Below are 23,048 nucleotides of genomic sequence, written 5' to 3'. Positions count from 1 at the left end.
TGGAAAATTCTAGCGCGTGATTTTCAAATCTTATAAAAGGAGGAAAACATCTCAGTTTGTAGTAGTTGCTTAGTTTGTTGTTGTTTAGAAAACTGCTCTTGTTGATTGTAGCGAATTCGCGGATTAGCGTTCTTTAGCTGTTTTGAATTACGTTCTATTGGACATTTGAGTAGTTAAAAGATAACTACTGTGAGATATTGTAATACTGCATGATAATTTGAGAAAATTTAAGCATTTTTGTTGTGATAATAATAAATTTTTGTTCATTTTTCATCGGACTTTTGTGCATTCATTTCATAACGAACCCGTACGCACGCAACAATATGTTCAAAAGGATTTAATATTTGTAGTTCAGTACAAAGAAACTATTCGCCTAAGCAGATTTGAATTTATTAAATTATAGGAAAGTATACTAGAGTATATTCCTTGATGGAATGATGCTTTCTTGGAGGGCTTTCTGAGGAAAACTGGATTGTACTCATATTACGCAAGGCAGAATTCTATGAAAATAAACGTTAGTAAAACTTAAAATCCTTTCAAATTCTATATAGTCTGAACTCAACACTGACAACTGATGCATTCTCCAGTCCTGCATAGTTTTTCCCCGGCCACTGGAAAATTTCTAGTACTTTCGATTTCTCGAAATTGTTGGAATAGTTACAGTTACAGAGGTCGGATATTGTTATAGTTACATAGTGGGATTAGACCAGTTGCAGCTAGCCAGGGATCGGAACAAATTGTCGCCAAGTGATCACCAAGTCTGCCAACTTTTGGCGATTTCTCGCTAAATTTGGTGACAAAAATTAATGGCCAAAACCATCGCCAGTGCTATCTCGTAAATTTGGCGAGATAGTTATTTGCCTCACTGTTAATTGGACTTGTTTCTGTAACCTTATTTTTCCGGCTGAGCGTCGTTTTTGAGGCATTTCATGTTACATTATACACTGCTTATCATAAAGTAAGGAAAAATCACAAAAATAGCGATAACTCCCTCAAAAATAAGCCAAACCGTGTAAAATTTGAATATGTTGCCAAGTAAGAGTAGCTGAGTAAAACTGCAATATGCAAATTAGTGGCACTGCACTCGCAATACGTCATCTGCGAGGAGCATAAAAGTCCATGTTTGAGAGCAAGCCCACATATTTCCCTGTGATAGTGACATCAGAAATCTGAGATAGCCAATTCATAGCAATGACCTCCAGGCATCATTTGCCTGCAGAACTGCGATGGAGAGCCATTGGGAGACTAGAGGCAAAACAAATTCGAACAGAAGTGGCCAGATGGCTAAATGTGAGTCCTTCTGTGGTTCATAGACTTTGGAGGCAATTTCAATTTCAGATTCGGCATCTAGAAGGTTCAGCCAAGGACGGCCAGCTGCTACGACGAGCGCCGAAGACCGATATTTGACATTATGTGCACGCAGGAATAGAACCGCTACTCCGACTCTTCTTAGATCCTCCCTTGCTGCAGCCACCGGAAGTTTGGTGTCAACGTCAACTGTGCGTAGAAGGCTTCACGAAGGTGGTCTGTATGCGAGGCGAACAACCATTTGCGTGCGCTAAAGTCACGCCATAGGAGGGACCGTTTGCAGTAGGCACGACAACATGTCCACCGGACGCCTGAGCAATGGAGGGCTATTCTCTTTACGGATGAGTCCAGGTTTAGTCTAGAACACGATAGTAGGCGTTATTTGATATGGAGAGAAACTGGAACCCGTTATCATCCGTCAAACATCCGTGAAAGAGATGCATACGGAAGAGGCAGTGTCTGTGTTTGGGGTGGCACCTCTTTAGGTGGACGCACAGACCTGCGTGTTTTTCCAAGGGGAACCGTGAATGCTCATGTTTATAGAGATGACATCCTTGCTGCTTATGTGAGCCCATATGCCGGGGCAATAGGTGATGCTTTCCTGTTACAGGACGACAATGCATGACCACACAGGGCTTGCATCGTATATGATTATCTTCAACAGGAAACAATTATGCGCATGGAGTGGCCAGCTCGATCCCCGGACTTGAATCCTATCGAGCACGTTTAGGATGCTTTAGGGATTTAGGGAGACGTTTAGCTGCTCTCAGTCCGCCCCCTTAGACCCTTGCCGCGCTTGCAACTGCGTTTCAAGAGCAATGGCTCTCGCTTCCTATGGAACTGATAGACCGCATAATTGAAAGCATTACACATCGCTGAATGTGCTGTATTGCTTCTAGAGGCGATTATATTCCATATTGAAGGTACTTTTACAAAACTGACATCTTCGATTTTTTCATTTTATACATGTGCTAATTTCTATACTACTATAAGTGTCTGGTAATTTCTTTTTATGTTATTTGATACCTTACTATGTGTTGTACATTGTGGGTAAGTTTCATAAAATTCTACATGTAACTTTTTCAGTAATCGTGATTTTTGTGATTTTTCCTTAATTTATGATAACCAGTGTATTTTTTGTCGAGTATGCTTTCAATTACACCACGAAGGCATGCGGAAAGGAGAGAGAAAATACCTTACAAGGCTAGCTATCTATCGTCTCATGTCGTTCAACCTTGCAAAATCTAGTTCAACCATCTTTCTTTCTGACCAGAGGCCAAGGACCAAGGACTTGCTGAAGGTTGCATGACTTTGCTTTCTTAGAATTTTCCTACCTGTTTAGCAATAGATGGAAGTCTTGAATGTTTTTTTTTTTTTATTATTGTTGGATGATCTACAGTATCAATTGCTGTGCTAAACTGGTTCGATCTACGTCAGAAAATGTGCGAGATCAAACATTTTGAAATTTTTTAATGTCGCATTTTGTAGCATTCCCATCGTCATCGTTTAGTTGTGCTTTCTGCAGTAGCTCCAATTTTAGGCTCTCCGAAAACGCAGAGAATGGAGAACTTTTTTTTTTTTTTTTTTTTTTTTTTTTTTTTTTTTTACTGGTTCATTTAGTACAGGTCACTGGAGTACACGTTATACTGGAGTAATACAGCAATATGTGCGCACGTTGTAACCACTTCGTCTTTCCTAATAACTTTCGCCTTATCACTTAGATTAGCAACTGTCACCGGGATGATTGTCCTCACCAGGTCGACGAAAAAAAATTGGTCAACTTGATCTAGTGTGTAACGATGTACAGTAAGACCCTCCTTAACGCGGGGGATACGTTCCATCAAAGTAGAGCGTAATGCGAAACAGCGCTAAACGAGGCTATCTTTACATGTAAATATTGGGGTTAGGGGAAGATGGCTAGGAAATTGGTTAGGTATTAAATTTAAAAAGTATGTTTTTTTAATAAAAATAAAACCAAACATTTATTTCTTAAAGCCCAAATTAATACCACATTATTATTTCTTGCAAAAATAAAAACAAAATATAAATAACAAAACGAATATTCTTAAAAAAAAACAAATAAAATTCTATGTCAGTCCTATTTAGTTAGCCTTCCGCGTTTTCAGTGTTCTGCCTTTTTGTGACAAAAGCATCTAATGTTGTTTGCCTTTTTCTTTTGCGTTGTTCTCTTAAAAGTTCTTCATAAACGGATAGAGAATCTCTAACACCACGCCTTACTTTTGAGCTCCTGTCAAAATTCGGATCATTTTTCAATGAATTGATCCATTATTTCAGTTATGGCAGACAAACTCCTTTTTACAAACGCCATCGAAAGTTCTTTTTGCTCTTCTTCTGAATCACTGCTGTCAACATTTTTGTTTTCTTCTTGTTCAGTTAATTCCTTGAGCTCATCATTAGAAAGACTAGCCGTTGCTTCTTGAATTATTTCTTCGACATCTTCCACATTTACCCCTTCAAAATATGTCTGTACAATACCGCACCAAACAAGAAATACAAGTACATTCTTTCGGATATGTATTTGAAACCTATCGCTGCATAATATTTCGGGGAATCCCCGTATGCTGCGAGCGATTTCGTGGAATTACCGGGTTGAAATAAAAGAGCGCTAAACCGAAACAGCGCTAAACGAAACAGCGTTAAGCGGGGTCTTACTGTAATTCGAACCATGTACTAGCTATATGACCATTGAATGTAAATGCTGTGCGATTAAATGTTCCAATAATGCCGTAGATCTGAACATAGATGAGATATCGATTGTGCCAGATAACGATGGTACCAGATAGCCGATTGCCCGAATTGTCAATTACACGGGCTGACACTTTGCGATGTTAGTTGCGCCAGACAACAATTGTATCTCGGCACCGTGGGCCCCAGTAAGGCGTTATTAATCTGTATAGCTAGTGGAAAAGGGTCCTATGCCTACTTACTGTGGATAAATAATAGGTGGCACTTATACCTCATACCTGATTACCCGCAAGGTACAGAGATTGTTTCTGTTACATTTTTTGATTCTGTGTAATTGGCAAGTTGACATCTTAATAAACAAATTAATTTTAAACTTTCATTTTGAGTTTTGATCAGTGTACTTAGAAGGCAGACAGGACTATAAATCATTTGACTCTCTTTACGAATACAGTAATTCGGCATTTTTAAATTGTGTTGAATCGTATAACTTCGTTTTTAGATAGGGTGTGGTTAATCACAGACCGATTGTTCAAAAGTTGCCTGCGTCTTTCCTATCTGTAGGTATGTGCCTACATACGAAGCACTTTTTTTAAATACATAAAATTTTAATTAAACACACATGTTTTTGAGTAAGATGGGATATAAAACTATGAATTTAAATGGAATTTTATAGAACGTTTCATTAATTTTTCAAATATAGGCAATATTTAGTAAAATTTTAGTGAAAATTTTCATTTACTCCAGATCTCCTAAAATAAATTCTAATGAATATACTTCAATAATCTTTACACAGTATATAAATAACATACTTACCTGTGTTCTGTAGCAAAAGATTTGCAGTACTTATAAAAGTTTTTGAAATATTCAAAACTTGGTACAAAAACTCAAAATTAAAACAAAAAAAAATCCTCTTTTCTTCAAAATACTGTCAATAAAATCAATAAATAAATACAAAGAGGTGAGATTTTTCTACAGAACACAGCTAAAGATGAATAAAACATTTTGGCAAAATTTCATTTCAATATTCTAAATACATTTTGAGAAATTAACGTAATCGCAATCAGAAGTAACGAAAAACACAATTTCTCAGAAAATGCGTTTAAAGATTTTAATGCAGCACAAAAAATTTTGTAGTCACTTTAGACCTTTAAAACTCGCCGTATTTGTATGTGAGGTCCTCTTTTACTTCATTCTTAACTAATTTTGACTTTCTTTTAGCATTTTTCTGGTTAACATTGTTGCTTGTAGAGATTGGCGTTTCTATTTCTGAATTCGCTATTTGTCTATTCCCATGTAGCTTTCAAGCATAATGGGATTAATTTCTATTTCTATATACCTGAAAATAGGTAAAAGACCTAAATATCTTGAATTAAGAAGTAATACAGCAATATGTGCACCTAAAAGCAATTCTTTCAGTTGGACAAAATTTTCTTTAGGTAAAATATACCTCAAAAGGTTATTAAAACACTCATTATTGTTTCGAGTCTTCCCATGTAGGCATTTTATCAGCAAAGTGTCACACAGTGAAAGATCTGTTGCTTTTACAGCTTTTATATTGTTTAATAATTAGAAAATAGTTGTTTAAACTTATTGTTTACATTTTTACGACCATTTAAGTGCTAACTTCCGGCATCCAAAAATTCACTTCCGGTTTACTTTTTATACTATAACTTTGCTTCTATTTATCGTAAAAACAAAAATAAAGCATTTTTGGAAACCTAAATATATGGCCTATCAAATGAATAAATAAAACAAATTTCGAAAATTTTCACCAAAACGACGAATTTAGGGTAAGCACATACCTAAGAAAAATTAGAAAGATAGGATAGTAATTTTCCTCGATGAAAAGGTTCTCTTCTTAGGTTTCACTAGGAGGTCTTAACCTGAACGAATTAATATCTTGATGTACTGCATAATTTGATAAATGTTTTAATTACATTCTCATATAAAATATTATAAATTCTCCGTTTGAAAGAAAAATATATAAATGCAGTTTTATGTAAAAGAAATTTAAATGCAATTACTTCTCTTAATTTTAGCTACTGATAAAAATCTTTTCTTTTTCGAAGAAGCTGGGGTGTTTGCCAGGGGAGCATATAAATAGTCGAAATATACCCAAAACGACATTGTGATGAATGAGTTGACAGAGCTTTCTGGTCTTCGGTATATAACTGAAACGATTCAGCATAAATACGAAGGTGGCAAAAGTTTATCCTCTACACACTTTACACTTCCATAAATAAATTGAAAAATGGTGTATTTATTCGTAAAAACTGTCTTCTGAATCTCTCTCTTCCACTTTTTTAAATATAGAGATATGATGAGAGATTATAAATTAGCGATTAAAGAGGAAATGGATTATAAAAATAAAAAGAAGCAAACATTATCTGTTCGTAAGCATCTATTTACTTACGAATATACTACATTTTAGCAGCAAATTTTTATTTTATGTAATCAAGCAGCTATCATTTCAAGTTAAATATGCTGAGATAGGTATTTTTTCAAATATTTCTTTAAAAAAATTAAAAAACATGAGATAATGGAAAAATTTTATGTAAAAAGTTTTCGACAAAAATTATTAGGAACCTTTCTAAATTATAATTATTAATAATTTAATTAGTTATAATATTGTATAGGAATTTAGTTTTTCTTTCTAAAGTTTATTTAGGTTTTAAATTAATTATTATTATTATTGTAAATTTCTTTCTTGCGATACGAAATATATCAACGGTACTTTTATATAAGTAATTTGCATGTATACATAGTGTGCCAGCAAAATTTTAAAACTAAATTCATACGAAATCCCAAATTGAAGTAGTATTGAAGAAAACAATATTCTTACTTAATCTTCTGTATAGATCCTTGTATGTATATACAACGGCTTGGCACATATAATACAGCTGTTTTTTTTTTCTCGCAGAACACGTCTTTTGCAATACTGTTAGGTCTCTAATAACGGTTTTTCGAATCTCTTGATAGTTATTAGGAGTCTGCTCGTGCCAGATCTGACGAATAAGGACCATGACTGAGAATGGTATATTTTCCATTGCTAAAAACTGACTGACATGAATGAAATGCTATGATGACACAGTTTCGGACAGCAAGAACCAGTTATTCAATTCTATAAAATACACTGATGAAAAATGAAATCCCAACATCAAGAAGAAATCATTCTAAGGGAATGAAATTCAGGCAATGCATTTCATAAGGAACATATTTACTTGATTAATATTTCAATGTCACGTTAAAGTATGCAGGAGAACAACTATTTCAGATGTCAGATAATGGTACATTAAAATAAAATCGGTACTCGCTACGACTTCAAGCATGCAAACGGTGCATGTATTGTGTCCAATAGATGCTGTGTGTCAGTTTGTGGGTCTAGTTCCATGCTTGTTGCACGTGATCAGTCAGTTAAACTGTCCATGTTTGTTGTGGATTATGCTGAACTAGGATATCAAAGGCGATGCGTTCAAAAAGTGCTCCTACATCACACCTTTTCAGCTTCCCTCGGCTGCGTTTCTTCAGTACTTTCCGACCCGCACAAGTATCGCAAAATATGCACCACCTTTCCACGTCATCCTTTGCATCCAGTACAAGCGCTCGCGAATAATATGCAAAGTCTTCATTATTCCGAAGTGGTCTCCTGTTCGACAGCTGTGTAATTCTTTAAGGATGTTCGGGATCCGAGATCTTGGGAGTATCAGCTGCCAACAAAATGCCTTTCCATCGTCCGATTCGAACTTCTGGTACAAGACGCTGTTCTTATAAAATGAATCCCAGAGAGCCCAATATTGCTTTGTCGTAGAATCGAAATGTCTTTCCAGGTAGGTTTTTGTTTGAAGGTTCCATTTAATCAATTATGGTTTTAGTGTCGATATCTTCCAACTGGTCTTTCCTGACTTCTTACTCACTGCATGGGTCTCGGTCATCCGATGTTGAAGTTGTAACTTGTTGTGCGACCGGGTGAGCAACTTGGGTTTCTCTTCGACCCTGGAACAATATCTGCAGCTTTCTGAACAGGGTCTTCTAAACAGAGCTTCGGCGTTTCCATGTGATGATCCTTTCCGATGACGAATAGTTATGTCTTTTGAGGCAGAATTCAGTTCGTTATTTTAAAGTCAAAAGAAAAATTATATTTTCTTTCGAAAGTGCAATCCAGGTATGCAAGGATCTCTAATATATGCCACATATGCCGTGTGATGCTAGGCGGCATTTCCAAACGTGATGTTCACATTTAACTTCCCCTCACTTTTGAGTTTATCACCGAACACAGTGTAGAGGGTAAAGCAGGGTAGCGGGTAGCATCCAGAGTTGTTTACCGTCCAAGTAAATTGAGCTAAATCTTTCTCCATGGTTGTAACGTTGGCTTCTACTGATATGTCCCATGATGAGACGTCCATTACTGCCGCCAGTCAACCGAAGAAATTTGAAGCGCTTTAAAATGGAGTATTTCATTATCTGGCAATCACCATTCTGCAAAATGGTCACTAATTTGTTTCGTACGTCTTTGCTGAGAAGCGGTTTTATTTTCCTTGCTCTTGAGGCGTTCTGCAGTTCCTTTGTACGTGGCCTTCTCCACCACAGTTCCAACATTTTAGGGTCGGTTTGTTGCCGCTCCAATTCCGCCCCAAGGCATTGACTTGCTTGGTTAAATCATCTAGATGAGCATTCAGTTGATCCACTGGCTCCTGAACATGAGCAGATCTGACTGGTTGGCTGTCTCTACGAGTAGCTTGCTGGGCTGCCTCGAATTTTATGGCATACACTAAAGCGCTTTTCAAATCCTTGACATCCGCCATTCTCGGGGCTTTATGTATCTGAAGCTATCGATGAGGAACTGTAGAGATAGGATTTTCCTTGTTTCTGATGGGCAGTGCAAAAATGCTAGATGAGACAGCCTTTCAACATCTGTGGCTAGCTTCTGCAGGGTTTCTGTGGAGTTCTGTAGGCGAGATTTCAGCTGAAGCCTGCTAATGGTCTTTTAAACGCTTCTCGCCGAAGTGCAGCTCCAATTCAGCGCCGAAGTGCAGCTCCAATTACAACACCTATTGTGAAGATACCAACTCAAACGACAGGGAGGCTCCCGACCTAGCTTCAATGGCCATACGGAATTGAGTGCCAACCCCGCGCATCTTATCAATCTACCATGTTGCGACCCCACAGAGCAAGGGCAGACAAAGCAGTACCAGTACGGTCCCTGCCGAGCCTTACTCTGTCCCGAGAGCCCTCAGGCCTTCTGTGAAGTCTGTTAGTATGCTCCCGTGGTTGAGACTGCCTAGATACAGATCCTAACCAGTACTTTCCAGGCGTTCGCCTGAGTCAACCCCCGGGGGGAATTTGCGAAGATACCGTAACCGGACCAAAGTATCACCAAATGGCCACCAAGTTTGGCTTTGTTGGAGATTTCTATCCGAAGTTGGCGACAAAAATTAGTCGCCAAAACCTTTACAATCTTGGCGATGTCTCGCCGATTTAGCAAGATAGCCATTGACTCAAAGTTAAATAGACTTACCCCTGTACTCTTATTTTTCTTGCACAGCATCATATCTCTAGATTTATATGTTACATTATACAAAAAAATATAACAATTTCACATATAATTTAATTTAGTAATAGCCTCCTTAATTCTGTTGGTGAACATCCATACTGGATTAATTGCGTACTTTCGCTTTTACCTTTGTTGCCGCTTGTACGCTATTTCGCTCTGCAAAAAAAACTACGGTACCTCCACTAGAATAATTTTAAGAATTTGTTTTATTATCTATTTCCTATTTTAGAAAACTTTAACGAATTTTTGATTAAGAAACTCGACGATTTCAAAGCGAGCAATGGCAACACTGTACGGGAAAAAAATTATCTCCAGTGCGCGAGACTGTGTATTGAAAATTCTAAAGATATGCTGTTTTTAAATATTTTGTGATATTGCTGTTGAATTGAATTTTATGTGGTTTAAGTGTGAAGAACATGATATTTAATAACTTAAGGTAACATACAAAACGTAATATAAAGTCTGAAAGCTTTCAAGATTTTTTATTTCATTTAAATTTTTTTTTTAATTTTAAGCTTTAATATTAATGAAAGAAAGAAAAATATTTTATGGCAAATGAATATCATAGACAGCTTTCATATCACTGTTTCTTATATTCCTATATCTCATCATATTCTGTATGCAGATACTAGAACTGTATGCACAAAAAGAAAAAAAAAAAAATCTGAAAGGTTTCAGATTTTAAATTACGTCCAAAAGCACGTTTTTTTTAACGTTTTGTGTGTTACCTTTATTTATTAAATATCGTGTTCTTTGCACTTAAACCATAAAGTTCATTTCAATAGCAACAATGTCGCAAAATAATTTTAAAATAAGCATATCTTTAGAATTTCCTATACACAATTCCGCGCTGGAGATAAAAAGTTTTTTCCCCTCCCCCATAGAGTGTTGCCATCGATCGCTTTGAAATCCTTGAGTTTGTTAATCAAAAATTTGTTAAAGTTTTACAAAATAGGAAATAGATAATAAAACAAATTCCAAATTTCAAATTTGGGCTTCCACATGCCCATATTCGTAGGAGGTTTACGTCATTCAAAATTCGATGGCTCTATATACCGTTGTTTTATCACAATGCGAGAAATATGCATAGATTTATGCAGATTTTTCATTACTTAATTTCTTCAAATATAATGCAGGACTCTAACATTTGGTGACAACAGTTTGAAAAGTGGAATGGACATTTATAGTGATTCAACGCAAATTCACAAAACGAAAACAATAACCCTTCAGGCACAAAGCCCCTTTGGACTAATAAGATAAAAAAGCAGAAAGTACAAATTTGGAACAATGATCAATGCTTCAAATACAAAACATATTATTAACAGCAATTACGATAACAAATATTACGTATTAAAATAATATGATAAAAGTTATTTAACGGGTCCAAGTTAACAATTTTCTTTTCTCTCTGTTCTTAAAAAGATCGTCGAAATGCTTACATTTATCATAAGTCGAAGAACTTTATCATCATATCAAAAGAAAACAATTAAATATACAATGTAATATCAACATATCAAAAGAAAACAATTAAACATACAATATAATATCAACATATCAAAAGAAAACAATTAAACATACAATATAAATATAAAAAAAAGATAAGTGAAATGTAATATACAATTAAAATAATGATGCAAATTTAAAATACACAAACGTTATGTTAAGCATTGCATATAATATACGATACATTACTATCGTTTTCCTTATGTACCCAAAGATCTGTTTTCGCTTTAAGAAAAAGTAGATAATTGCACAAACCCAGCATGGCGCATAACATCGGCATAGAGCACTGCCTCGGCATTGCCTATGTACACAGAATATATTTCCCTTAAAAAATATCAGAGGGTTGCATAAATTCGACATCGCGCACAACTAGCTTCCTGGATTCGAGTTATAAAAAAATACCTTTTGCTGAAAATGATATAACGACGGAAATAAAGCTAACCGTCCAGCTAATCCATTTGCAACGATTTCAATGTGCTTTGAACTTGTGTGGAGAGGATCCCAGCATGCTGTTTTTTTTAACCCTAAAAGGTTTTTCCATGTCTAAGAAGTTCAAATTTTCTAAAAGAAGTTATTTCCTATATAAAATATCAATGAATTAAACATTTAATGTTTTGTTAAAAATATTAGATTTACATAAAATTGTTTGATTAATGCAACATAAATATAATATTTATGTTCAAAGCGTAGAATATCTAAATATTATTGATTATTAATTTCGCCCCACATGTGGCTGAGTATTTAAGACCACCGAATGCTGGGAGTTCGACCACAGGTGAGCGGGCTGGCTGCATGATTAGGTTTCATGGTTTTTCCAATGTGTAATGTGAATGCGAATCAGTTTTCCTTAGGAACTTCTCCAGGATGGCATCTCTGGCCTGTCTAGTCAAATACCGTTTTATGCTTTGATATATTCAAATATCCTAACCTAAACTTCTATTAATTCTTTCCATTCAGTGAATATGGCAAAGATAGTTATAATTCTTATGTGTTACAGTGCAATCGTAAATCGTTAGTAATAAAATTTAACTTTACGAATAAGTTTAACCTTTTTGTGTGCGTGTGTGTGTGTAAATTTTGATTTGTCAATATAAGTTGTGTTATTAATTATTAAACCTGAAATGTCAGTGTAATCCCACATATGTAACCTCTCAAGTGCACTTTTTCCAACCACAGTATCTATTTTAACTGCAACATATGTACAAAATTTACTGCACTGAACTTAGAATGCATTAAAATTTCTAATTCGATGCTGCTATTTCACCTCTGCAAGATGATTATTTACAAAGATAAAAAAAAAAATCGTGAATCTTATTACGTCAGAGATATTACTTCTAGGTTTTGTCTTAACTGATGGTATTACATTACTGTTTTTTTTTTTTTTTTTTTTTTTTTTTTTTTTTTCAAGTACTTGATCAAGTTGTACATGCAAAGAAACTCTGTTATTTACATTCACAGAATTTGAAATGTTTTCATTTGTTTGAGTTACCACTAAATTACTACAATCAATTTTTAATTCAAATAATTTACATTCATTTAAACCCAAAAGAACACAATCTAAATTAGTATGTATCTAACACTAACAAGTTAATTAGTTTAATAATATTTCCAATTTTCATTTGTAATCTACACGTTTTATCAATAGAACAATTTCCTTTAGTTTGCCTAATTTTAATACCTTTTACCTTTTGAATTTTTAACTGTAAATTGTTTGCAGATTTTTCTGAGATGATAGACAATGTCGCGCTAGTGTCCACGACACAGTCGACTGATCTGCCATGGGATAAAAATCCCTTAATTTTTAGTTGTTAAATTCCCGAAGAATCAGACCCCGAATTTTTGTTTTCCACATTAGAATTAGTTTACAGTTTCGTTGTTCTCATTTCGGAATGGGCAGATTTGAGCTCAGTGATAACAACTTGGTATTCCTTTTTCGGTACATATTCTACAAGGTGATGGGGCTATACCGTCAAAATTACTATTAGTATGGTGACTTATAACTTTCTTTCCGTTGTTGATATTGCTGTTAGATTTATTTCCAATTTGTTGAAAACTATGAGGTTTGTAATTAGATGCATTGGATCGATTATCAACAAACTGACGATTATTATTTCGGAAATTAGCTTGTCTGAGTTGTTGACTATTCCTATCTCTGTTATAATTTTGTTCATTTTCATCTTTAAATTCATGAATTTGTCGAAGTTTGTGGGCTTGTTCTAGCCAAGTTATCGGATCAGCGGGACTTTGAAGAATCATCAAAGACTTTAAGTTCGTTGGCAAACCATCTGTCAAACCTTCTAAAATAATTGATTTATCCAAATTAACCCGCTTACCCACTTCAATTTTCTTTCGAAAGTAATTTGTGATGTCTTCTCTGGCGTTATATTTTAAATTAGCGAAGTCGCCGAAAGTAGTTAAGGTGGGATCGATAAAGTTTTCTTTTAATATTTGTTCAAATTCTGAGTAAGTTTTTAGCTCATGGCAATTTTTAATATAGAGCCAGAGAGTTTTTTCCCTTAATCTAACGAGAAATATTTTGAAGTTTCCAATTTTCGTCCTTATTTTGGCAGATTTTGTTAAAATAACCTAACCAAGAAATTATGTCCCTGTCTTTAGAATCTTCAAATGGAATAATATTTAAATCTATTGTATCTTGGTTTACGTTCAGTGAATCGTCAAGATTAACGGGTTCCTGATTTCTCCACATTGTAACTGAAACTTTAAAACTTTCTTGAGAATAAAAAATGTGCACTTTTCTCAAAATATTTTTACAATAGTTAAAATATTTTTTTAAACCAAAAACTCTTTAAAGTATTATCAACACTTCATAGAATAATAGACTTAAATAAAAATTTTGTATTCTCAAACTTTATGATTATCACTACACATTTCAGGATAATATCAAATCTTACTTAGAATACTATTAATTAGAATAAGACTTGAAATTTAAATAAACTCGTAATTACTTTAACATAATATATTTAAAACAAACTATTGTCGTAGCAACTTAGTTCACACACTGATAAAAAATAACTTCTTAAAATATGTTCTTACTTGGCTGTTGAGTACACTATTTAATCCTAATAGTTTGTGTGCTGTTAAAAAAAAAAAAAAAAAAAAAAAAAGCATAAATAATTGAAATTCTTCAACTTCTTTCCAGCAGACGATATTCAAACCATGCGGTTCTAACTATGAGACGCGCTCAAATTGCGACAACAAAGCTGTATCACAATTCCTCAATTTGTAAAAAAAAAAAAAAAAAAAAAAAAAAATCAGCATAAATGATTGAAATTCTTCAGCTTTTTTCCAGCAGACGGTATCCAAGTCATGCGGTTCTAACTATGAGACGCGCTCAAAATTCGAAGACAAAGCTGTATCACAATTCACAATTCTTCAGTCAGTAAAAAACAGACACAACTTGCACTTAAAAAAGTTCTTTCTCTTCCATTGGAATTATTTTCCTTTTGGGTACACTAATCCTGCCGACTCCTTGTGTTGTACCAGCTTTTGTCAGGAATAAATAGATTGTTGAAGAATCATAAATGTAGTCGTAGCTTAAATTATCAGACGATAAGTTTAAAAAACAGGATCCATTTATTATTATTCAGGAGAAGTAGCAGTTACAAAATCAGATATCCGGAGTAAATAAAAAGAATTACTAATAACTTTTTGTATGAAGTTTACTGCATCGTGACATTTAAGAAAAAGCCCCGATATTCCTTTTGCGAGTATTTTTATAGCCTCTGGAAAGGCGGAGCTGCAAAGAAATGACGTCAGCCTCGTCAGCCAATCCAGTTCGCTTTAAATATTTCTAGAACATTCTAAAACTGTACGTGTAGAAAAGGCGGGAAAAACAACTTGACTACGGGGCTGTAGATTTAATTCCACGTACTTTCAAATAAGAGAACGTCGCCATTAAAAATGAAAAGAACATACAGTTAGAATTTTAAGTGTATTCTTGACTATGGAATTTTATTATTACATATATATATATATGACATAATAAAAGCAAAGGAAAAGACGGAACACTGTAGATGCGTGATTAGACCCATATTGAAGAAGATTTTGATTGCGTAGAATGCTAGTAATGCTAACTTGGTAATATCTAAAGAACTTGGCTGTCGAGGCAGTTTTAATTCCCTTTTTATTTGCAACTTGATATTTATGGCCACAATCACTTGGCACTCTAGTCGTGCCTTTCCACAGAAGATTTACATTTTTGATATTGTTGAGATAGAAAGCAAGCCAGCGAAATTACATCTTAGCACAGTAGAGAGCAAAAGCTGAAGTGCGTAGTTATGAAAGATGGAAGCACGGCGAAGAGAAAAGTTTTGGTTTACAACGGCAGTTTCAGTTCCCAATTATTACTTCATCAGAGCTGCGCGGGCCATAGAGTGATCAGAAATGACGCAATGCAGAGAAGTTATTACGATTTTAGAATAGAGAGGAAGAATTAATATTTATAGTTATATTATAATTCTGATTCATATAATTTTATCTTACATATATATAAAGTGTTTTAAAAACGATAAAAATGTATTATATATATAAAAAAAATGACAATGAAATATGCCAATCTCTTAAAAACAGTGACATAAGAAATACGATGAAAAATATTTTCCAAAAAGTTTCTTCTAAAAGAATGAAACTATTCAAAATGATGCGATTTCATCAAAAATCTATCAACAACAATAAGAAAGGAAAATTGTTGCCAAAATCACATTTTTAAAGATGTGTGATGTGAGAAGTGTACTCGGAAGCTTCATTTAAAAAATGTTTTAAAAATACAAAATATTATCATTTTTCCAAAATTCTTTTTGTAAAAGCAGTCGCAAGGATGAAAGTTTAACATACCCAAAAATCAAAGAAAAATAAACTGTACATTTTTAAAAATAAACTTTTTTAGAAAAAAATCCCGTTGAAAAGGTGTTAAGCTCCCTTTGTTAAATAAATTCGTAATTAATCGATTTATTGAAACACGAAATTTATTTTAAGTTCGTAAAATAGCTAAGTGCCTACGTTTCATGACGATGGGAAATTGGAGTGTGTAAAGTAAAATCTTGCTTTCCTATAGCCCATTATGTCTCAAAATGACGCGATTTCGTCACAAAACATAAAATTTAAAAAAAAAATTCGAATTCCGAAAAAATCGCTTCGAGGTGCACTGGCTCTTGTCGTCACGAAACATAAAATAAAAAAAAATTCGAATTCGAATTCCGAAAAAATCGCTTCGAGGTGCACTGGCTCTTGTCTAGATGCACCTATGTACCAAATTTCGTAGCCGTGGGTCTATTAGCTTACGCGCAGCGCAAACGAAAGACACACACGCACAGACTGACTCTTTCTTTTTATATGTAGAGATTGAATATCAGTGGTAAACTGGAAGAAAAAATCCAAATGTCGTAATTGGCGAGGACTGTATTTGTGAGGATATTACTGGAATGCAAATTTAAGGGGTTTCTGATCAGTGCAGATGACAAAACTCCTCCCTTCCCAAAGCAAGGTTCCCAGATTTGGCGCGAAATTGCCCATTTGGAGACAAAATTGGCGATATGCCACAGACAGAGCAAGAAAGTTCTAGAACGAATTCTACCAGTTTTACCGAGAATTTTCTCGAAGGCAGGTCAAAAGCTATAAATACCCTGACTGTACGCGGAACAGCAGTTTTAACGTGAGGAGTAGAGTTCAGTAGTAGTGCTTTGAGTTCAGAGATTAGCTTGAGAGCGATCGACCGAGTCATGAACTGTACTTTAGTGCTTTGCCATTAAGCTGTCTTCACTGTTATAGCGTGAAGGGTGTGTTGCTGATTGTTTTTGAGTGTTTATCGTAATTTTCCGGCGACTGTAAACGTATCTTTGGATCTCTCTTGTGTAATACTGACGAATAAATTCTGTTTTGATTCTTCATCAAGTGTATTCATCAATCACTCCAAATCCACGAACCCGTAGAATGCTACAGAGACAGTGAAACATGCTTATCAGATTAATTAGAAAAACATTCTATGACTTCTGATGCAACTACTGGTTATGAATTTGATTGACTAGCAAGTAAACATATTTATAGCTTTTATTAAAACCAAGGAAAACTAATGTATTTAACAAAAAGGCAAAATACCTGGGACAAAAAAGGAGAGCTACTGTTTTGGTTTGGTTTATTTAATTATGATACTCAAGCGCTATCTGCTAAGGGGAGAAATGTCTTCGTGGAGGGTTTTTAAGGGACATTAGCTGGTATACAAGTCACACATGAGGAAAACCACGAAAACGCTCATGCAGCCAGCTTGTTCGGCAGGATTCCAACCCTAGATGGAACTATCAGGGTGAGCTACTGTCTTATTAAAAATTGTGCGTATGGTCAAAAAAAAAAAAAAAAATCCAATTATTGGGTCAATTTTGATTTTTTCGATGCTGCTTTTAATTCAAATCAACCATAAAAATATATTGATACTGTATATTTCTGGAAAACTCCAGATATTCCATACTTTACACTTTTCAACGACCATTTAATACCGTCAGCTATTTTATCTTAAAATATCGAAAAATCCAACTATGTACTAACAACTACGACTTTGGCGTACTGTCTGAGTCTGTCTGTCTGGTTTTGTTGATGTTGATATCGAGTGTGTCTCTAGGTGTCAGCTGTCTGTTCTTGCTGTGTATGCCCCAAGTGTGCTTAACATAGTTTTGTATTTTAAAGGCCTGGTGCTTTAATGGAATCCTTAATTTATAGTATCATATTAAATACTGTATACTTATGATAGTAACAAGGAAGAATTGTACGCATTCAGGTATTATTTGTCATATTTGCTAAATATTTTTTTTCTAATTAACGTTGTCATTTTCCAAAAATGTCTTTATTGAAAATCCGTAATAAACTTATCGTTGTAAATTGTTTGTAAATATAACCAATATGGTAAATTTTGTTCTGTGAATTCATGGATTTTGATGGTCATGAATTGCTTCAGAATATAAAATCATCCGAATTGTTTTCTTAAATAGAATTAAATATCTTTTCTAAATCCTTTAAATATTTTTAATAGTACAAAATATATATTGATTTTTATAAAAGTGTTATATGTATGTGCAGGGTGATATGGATTTTAAAGTTCTGTGTTTCTGGAATTGAATGGTATTAAAATTTCATTATTATTTGGAATATGTAAAAACATATGAATAAAATTAATGCAAAGAAAAATGTCAAATTTATTACTCATATTTTGCCTGAAATGTAAAAATTGGTAAATGCAAGAAATTTCTCTTGGTTACAATATAGAATTCAAATAGACTTCTATATATTAAAACTTTCAGATGCTCAGAGTGGCATTTATTCAACTAATTGTAATTTATTGAACTACTGAGTAAATTACCAAAAGAAATATTAATTTAAAGCAAAAGAAATATACAAAAGCTTTCCAAGAGGGACGAAACTTGAGGATTAATAATGACAACCAATTCTCTTCCTTTTATTTTATTTATTGGATTTTTCTATGATGTGATAACAGAAAAAATAACATTTTTATGTAAATTATTATAAACATCTCTGTTTTTTACTATACCTTTCAGCTACACCAACTCATCACGTTTCAATTTTCATGAAGTTTGTAAACTTGGAGGGAATTACTAGAGTGTCATCACAAATTTTACATACTCATTAGCAATATATTTTTTTTTTAAATTTTTTATTTGTAGAATTATTATTTTTCAAGTATTAAAAAAAAAACTTCTTATGTAAATGTACACAAAACCAAAGCAAGTATTCTTGTTGCAAAATTTGTAACTAAAGATATTTACCTTTTAACAAGTGTTAATAAAGTTAATCAGATTTGTATCTTTATCAACAATGTATTGTTGACAGTGTAAATTAATTAGTTCCATTTCTAGATTTTCCAAAGAGTTACTCACATACATTTTTGGTAAAGAAAATAACGTAAAACTGGAATCCAAACCATTAAAATCTTAAACTTTTTCTTCAAATTCTTATCATAATAATGCTAATTAATTTATGGGAAATGTATTCACAGGCAGCATAAAATAAATTACTTGGGGCCGTCAGTTTGATGTTGTCGCTGCTTTACTAGAAAACAATATGTGTGATTAAAAATTAATTTGAGATGTCCACACTACTATTTTTAAACAGGCGAAGTTAGAGCAGATGCAACATTGTGATGTCAGACTACTTCCTGTTAACACCCCCTACAAGGATTGCATCGTCGAGAAGTCATGCAAAGGAATGACCTATCTCCTCAGTTTAATCCTGTGCCAGATATATATGGATGTCACAAAAAATCCCTTTTGAATCTGCTTTAATGAAAAAAAGCTCTTTATTCTATTCATACATACAGCTGTTATGCCAAAAAAAAAAAAAAAAAAAAGATCCAAATGGATTCGGGAGCTGGCAAAATAAATATTATGATTACACTATCTCCTTTACTTCATATACCAATCTACACATTTTTTGCTGGAATAAATATTAAATGGTAATATTTGAGTTAATTAAATATTTGAAATTAATTAAATATTAATTAATTAAATATTTGAAAGACAGATGGAAGATGTTAGAATAAATGTTAGACAATTCATATTGGTGCGAATAAATTTATTTGTATCGGTATCATCGTTTCATGACATTTTTAGACATAAAGTAAAATATTCAAGGTACAACTCTAATATACACCCTAATTTCACCAAATGTGGCGATATGTGTTCTGTGCTGGTTTTTGGTGCGATTGCGTGTTCTATGGCAACCCTGTTGATGTTGAAAAATCTTTCGCTGGAGCTCGTTGGTTTGCCTCTGTGTCTGAGAAGATGGGAGGGAAAGATAAAATGGTAGTTGTTGAATTGAAGTTCGGCTAAAGGAAATATGATTGTGGCTACCTTGTTGAGGGGTAGTGGGTATTTGGAAGTGTGGAAAGAGGTTCTGGGAGATTATTTTTAATGGCAGTGCATGATAGAAGTAGGGATTTGTGATTTTATTTATTTGTAAACCGTAGTATAAATTTTTTGGATAGTGTGCCTGGCTGTCATGTAAATACGATAGTGATTACGTGGCGGCATGTTAAAGGCAGTATGAAATTTATATTTCTGCTATTCGAAAACGCATTAATTCATGATAAGTGCATTTTATTTTATCCTTGTTCTTATTTTGTAGAATGTTATGTTCATTGGTTCTTTAGTATGAATTTCTGTCGTTATTGCTGTTTTTTTAAATTGTTTGAAATTTATTTTAGTTTATTTTGTTGTTTAGTGTCTAGACTGTACAATTTGTAGATGTTTTTTCGTAGAAGTTGAAACAGAACGCTGTGTACATGGTATTATTTGAAATTTATTGTTGTTATGTTATTTTATTAAAGCGAGGAGTGCGTAGATCGTAGATTCCTTCCTTGCCTAAATTGTGCAATTCGTAGAATTTTTTTAAAGTTTAAACAGGATGCTGTGTACATGGTATTATTTGAAATTTATTGTTGTTATGTTAATTTATTAAAGCGAGGTGTGCATAGTTTGTAGATTCATTCGTTGATGTTTTTTTAAGTTAAAACATGTCGCTGTGTACATGGATTCTTGTCAAATATTTTTGGTTAGAAACTTTACGTTTTTGCTATGTAAATTTTTTGTTTTTGTTTCGGATTTTTAGCTAAATTGTGTGTTCAAAACGTAGTTTTTGCATGTGCGAAAACCACGTTTTTGGAGACATTTTAGGCTAAAAGTTCAAAATGTAGACAAAAAATTTAGATAGTAATATGGCAGCGTGAAGTTTCTCGCCAAAAATATTTGGCGAGATATTTGGCGACTTGAGGGCGCATATCAGAGTAGTTCCATATTCAATCTTGTTTGTACCAACTAAGTTTATGAATGAATAAAGTAATATGAAGTTTTTTTATTTTAACCCTCTGGCTGATCATCCCGTGATTTCCACGGGCAACTGAAATGTAGTAAAATTTGCTCATCCCCCGATTTCAGTGTGCATATGTTTTTCTTTCTTTATTGAGGAGCGCATCCCGTTTTTTCCCCATTTTACCATTGAAATAAATTATATACTGTATTATGCATTTAGTTTACGTTTTGGCCAACAGATATCATTAGTTGTCCACTAAATTGCAGCATTTGAAGGCATCGGGTGTTAGCGCTCAAACTTCACATTTTTCTTACAGAAATGGCTGCTAGAAAATGTTCAGCGATTATCTTAATTATTTAATTAAATTATTGAATTATTAATTAGATTTATTGAATCTGGTGCAAAGACTGTGAAGTTGGACTTTGTCTTGAAACCTGTTTTGAACTCTTTCATACTGAACTGCATTTCTAAGGTATTTTTCCCTCAGCGCTTTTTCTTAAATTTTATACATTTTACTTTTTTATATTATGCAATAAATAGAAATTAACTGTAATTTGACTGAAATTTATTTTTTAAAAAAATTTTTTGGTGGATAACATCTGAAATTGGTTTTTTTGGCAACTTAGTTTCTCATGATAAAAAACTATATGAAAAATATTTTCTAGAAAGGAATGATTTCTAGAAAGCATTTTTCAATTCTCTAATATATAGAGATTTAAAATATGATAAAAAAAATTTGGGGAAACGATTTCAGTCTACAAATTGAGCAGTCGGGGTTAAATATTGAAAGGGTTCTAATGAATTTTATGATCATAAACATACTATTAGAGAAGAATTAAGACATTTCAGTTTTGTAATAATAAATGAAAGGAAAGCTTGTGAAACTGTACTTGATGGAACCCTTGTGCAGTTGTAATGGTGTGTAAAAAATTTAATCAATTGCTAAGCATTTATTGTATCATTAGTTTCCTCAGATTGTAACATGAATACAAGCCATTTGAAAGTTTTCTATGAATGCGTCCCTCCACTTAGGAAGATAGCCGTCAGATATTTTGCAATAATTCAATAAACCAACAAACAGAAGTTGTAAAGCCATTAGGTCAATTTTAGAGCAAGAAACGTGAAAAATCAGTGATGATGTCACCAAATTCAAACTCTGGATGTTCTAATTACTAGCCAGTTGTACTTCCAATTACACCACGAAGGCATGCTGTCAGAAAGGAGGAAATTCTTTGCATTCTCCCCTATATTAAGGTTAAATGGGAGACGAAAACAAATCCAGAATATGATAAATTATCATCCACTGTATTTTAGTTTGAGTAGAAAGTATGAAGTTGTCATATTTTTTTTTTCGGAACACGATGCATGAAATGGTGTTGGTGTATTTAATTATGGCAAAGCACACGAGGGCTATCTGCCTAAAGGGAGGGATGCCTTTCGTGGAGGACTTTCTAAGGGAAACTGGCTCGTATATACGTTACACATGGGGAAAACCACGAAAACGCCCATGCAGCCAGCCCGTTCGCGGGATTCGAACCTCAGACCGAACTACCAGTGTTCAGCGTCTTTACCGCTCGGCCGCTGGTGGGCCGATGCATGAAATATCAGCAATGTTCTCACCAGAATTTGAACTCTGGACCTCTGAATTACTAGCTGGATGTGCTTCTCATTATACAAGCCAGATGTGCACAGAGACACACTGTAAAAGAGGAGAAAATTCCATGCAAAGTCATCTACTGAGTTATAAAGATTTAGCAATTTACATCATAATTTATGTTTGAAATATGTAATTATGTTTTAAAATATATTTAATTTTATGTATGAAGTTTTATACTGATATGCATGACAAGCTCTTGATATTTTTTTTTTTTTTTTACATAATTTTAGATGGTGTAGCTGGTATTTTCCATCCATTGACAATTTTCAGCCATGAAATTCTGATCATGTATGTTGTTGCTTCAATATTTGGAGGATATATTGCTTCTTCACTTATTCTTTTTAAATTTCCTAATCTTATTCATAAGAAGAAGAAGCTGAATTTTTATTGTCGTCACATTAGTCACAGGGGTGGTAAGAATTTTTGAACTTTTTGAAAAAATATTAACACTAGTCTGATTATCCATAGTCCCATTTTCAAAATTTTGCCGTG

At 33.7% G+C, this 23,048-nt stretch overlaps 1 protein-coding gene across 1 annotated transcript in view; it reads left to right on the top strand.

Annotated features, from left to right (window-relative positions):
* The first annotated feature begins 17,671 nt into the window (after positions 1-17,671).
* Positions 17,672-23,048, top strand: part of LOC118200416 (lysophospholipase D GDPD1-like) — a 43,293-nt gene continuing 37,916 nt past the window's right edge. The window contains exons 1-2 of the mRNA XM_035372391.2: positions 17,672-17,855; positions 22,787-22,969. Coding sequence (XP_035228282.1) covers positions 17,822-17,855; positions 22,787-22,969 — 217 coding nt within the window. The 5' untranslated portion in view covers positions 17,672-17,821. The remainder of the gene's footprint in view (positions 17,856-22,786; positions 22,970-23,048) is intronic.

Source organism: Stegodyphus dumicola, chromosome 5, assembly GCF_044657685.1.
Source record: "Stegodyphus dumicola isolate Sdum_Otavi_A_Nest chromosome 5, ASM4465768v1".
Classification (NCBI taxonomy): Eukaryota; Metazoa; Arthropoda; class Arachnida; order Araneae; family Eresidae; genus Stegodyphus; species Stegodyphus dumicola.
This window is presented reverse-complemented; position numbering and strand designations above follow the sequence as displayed.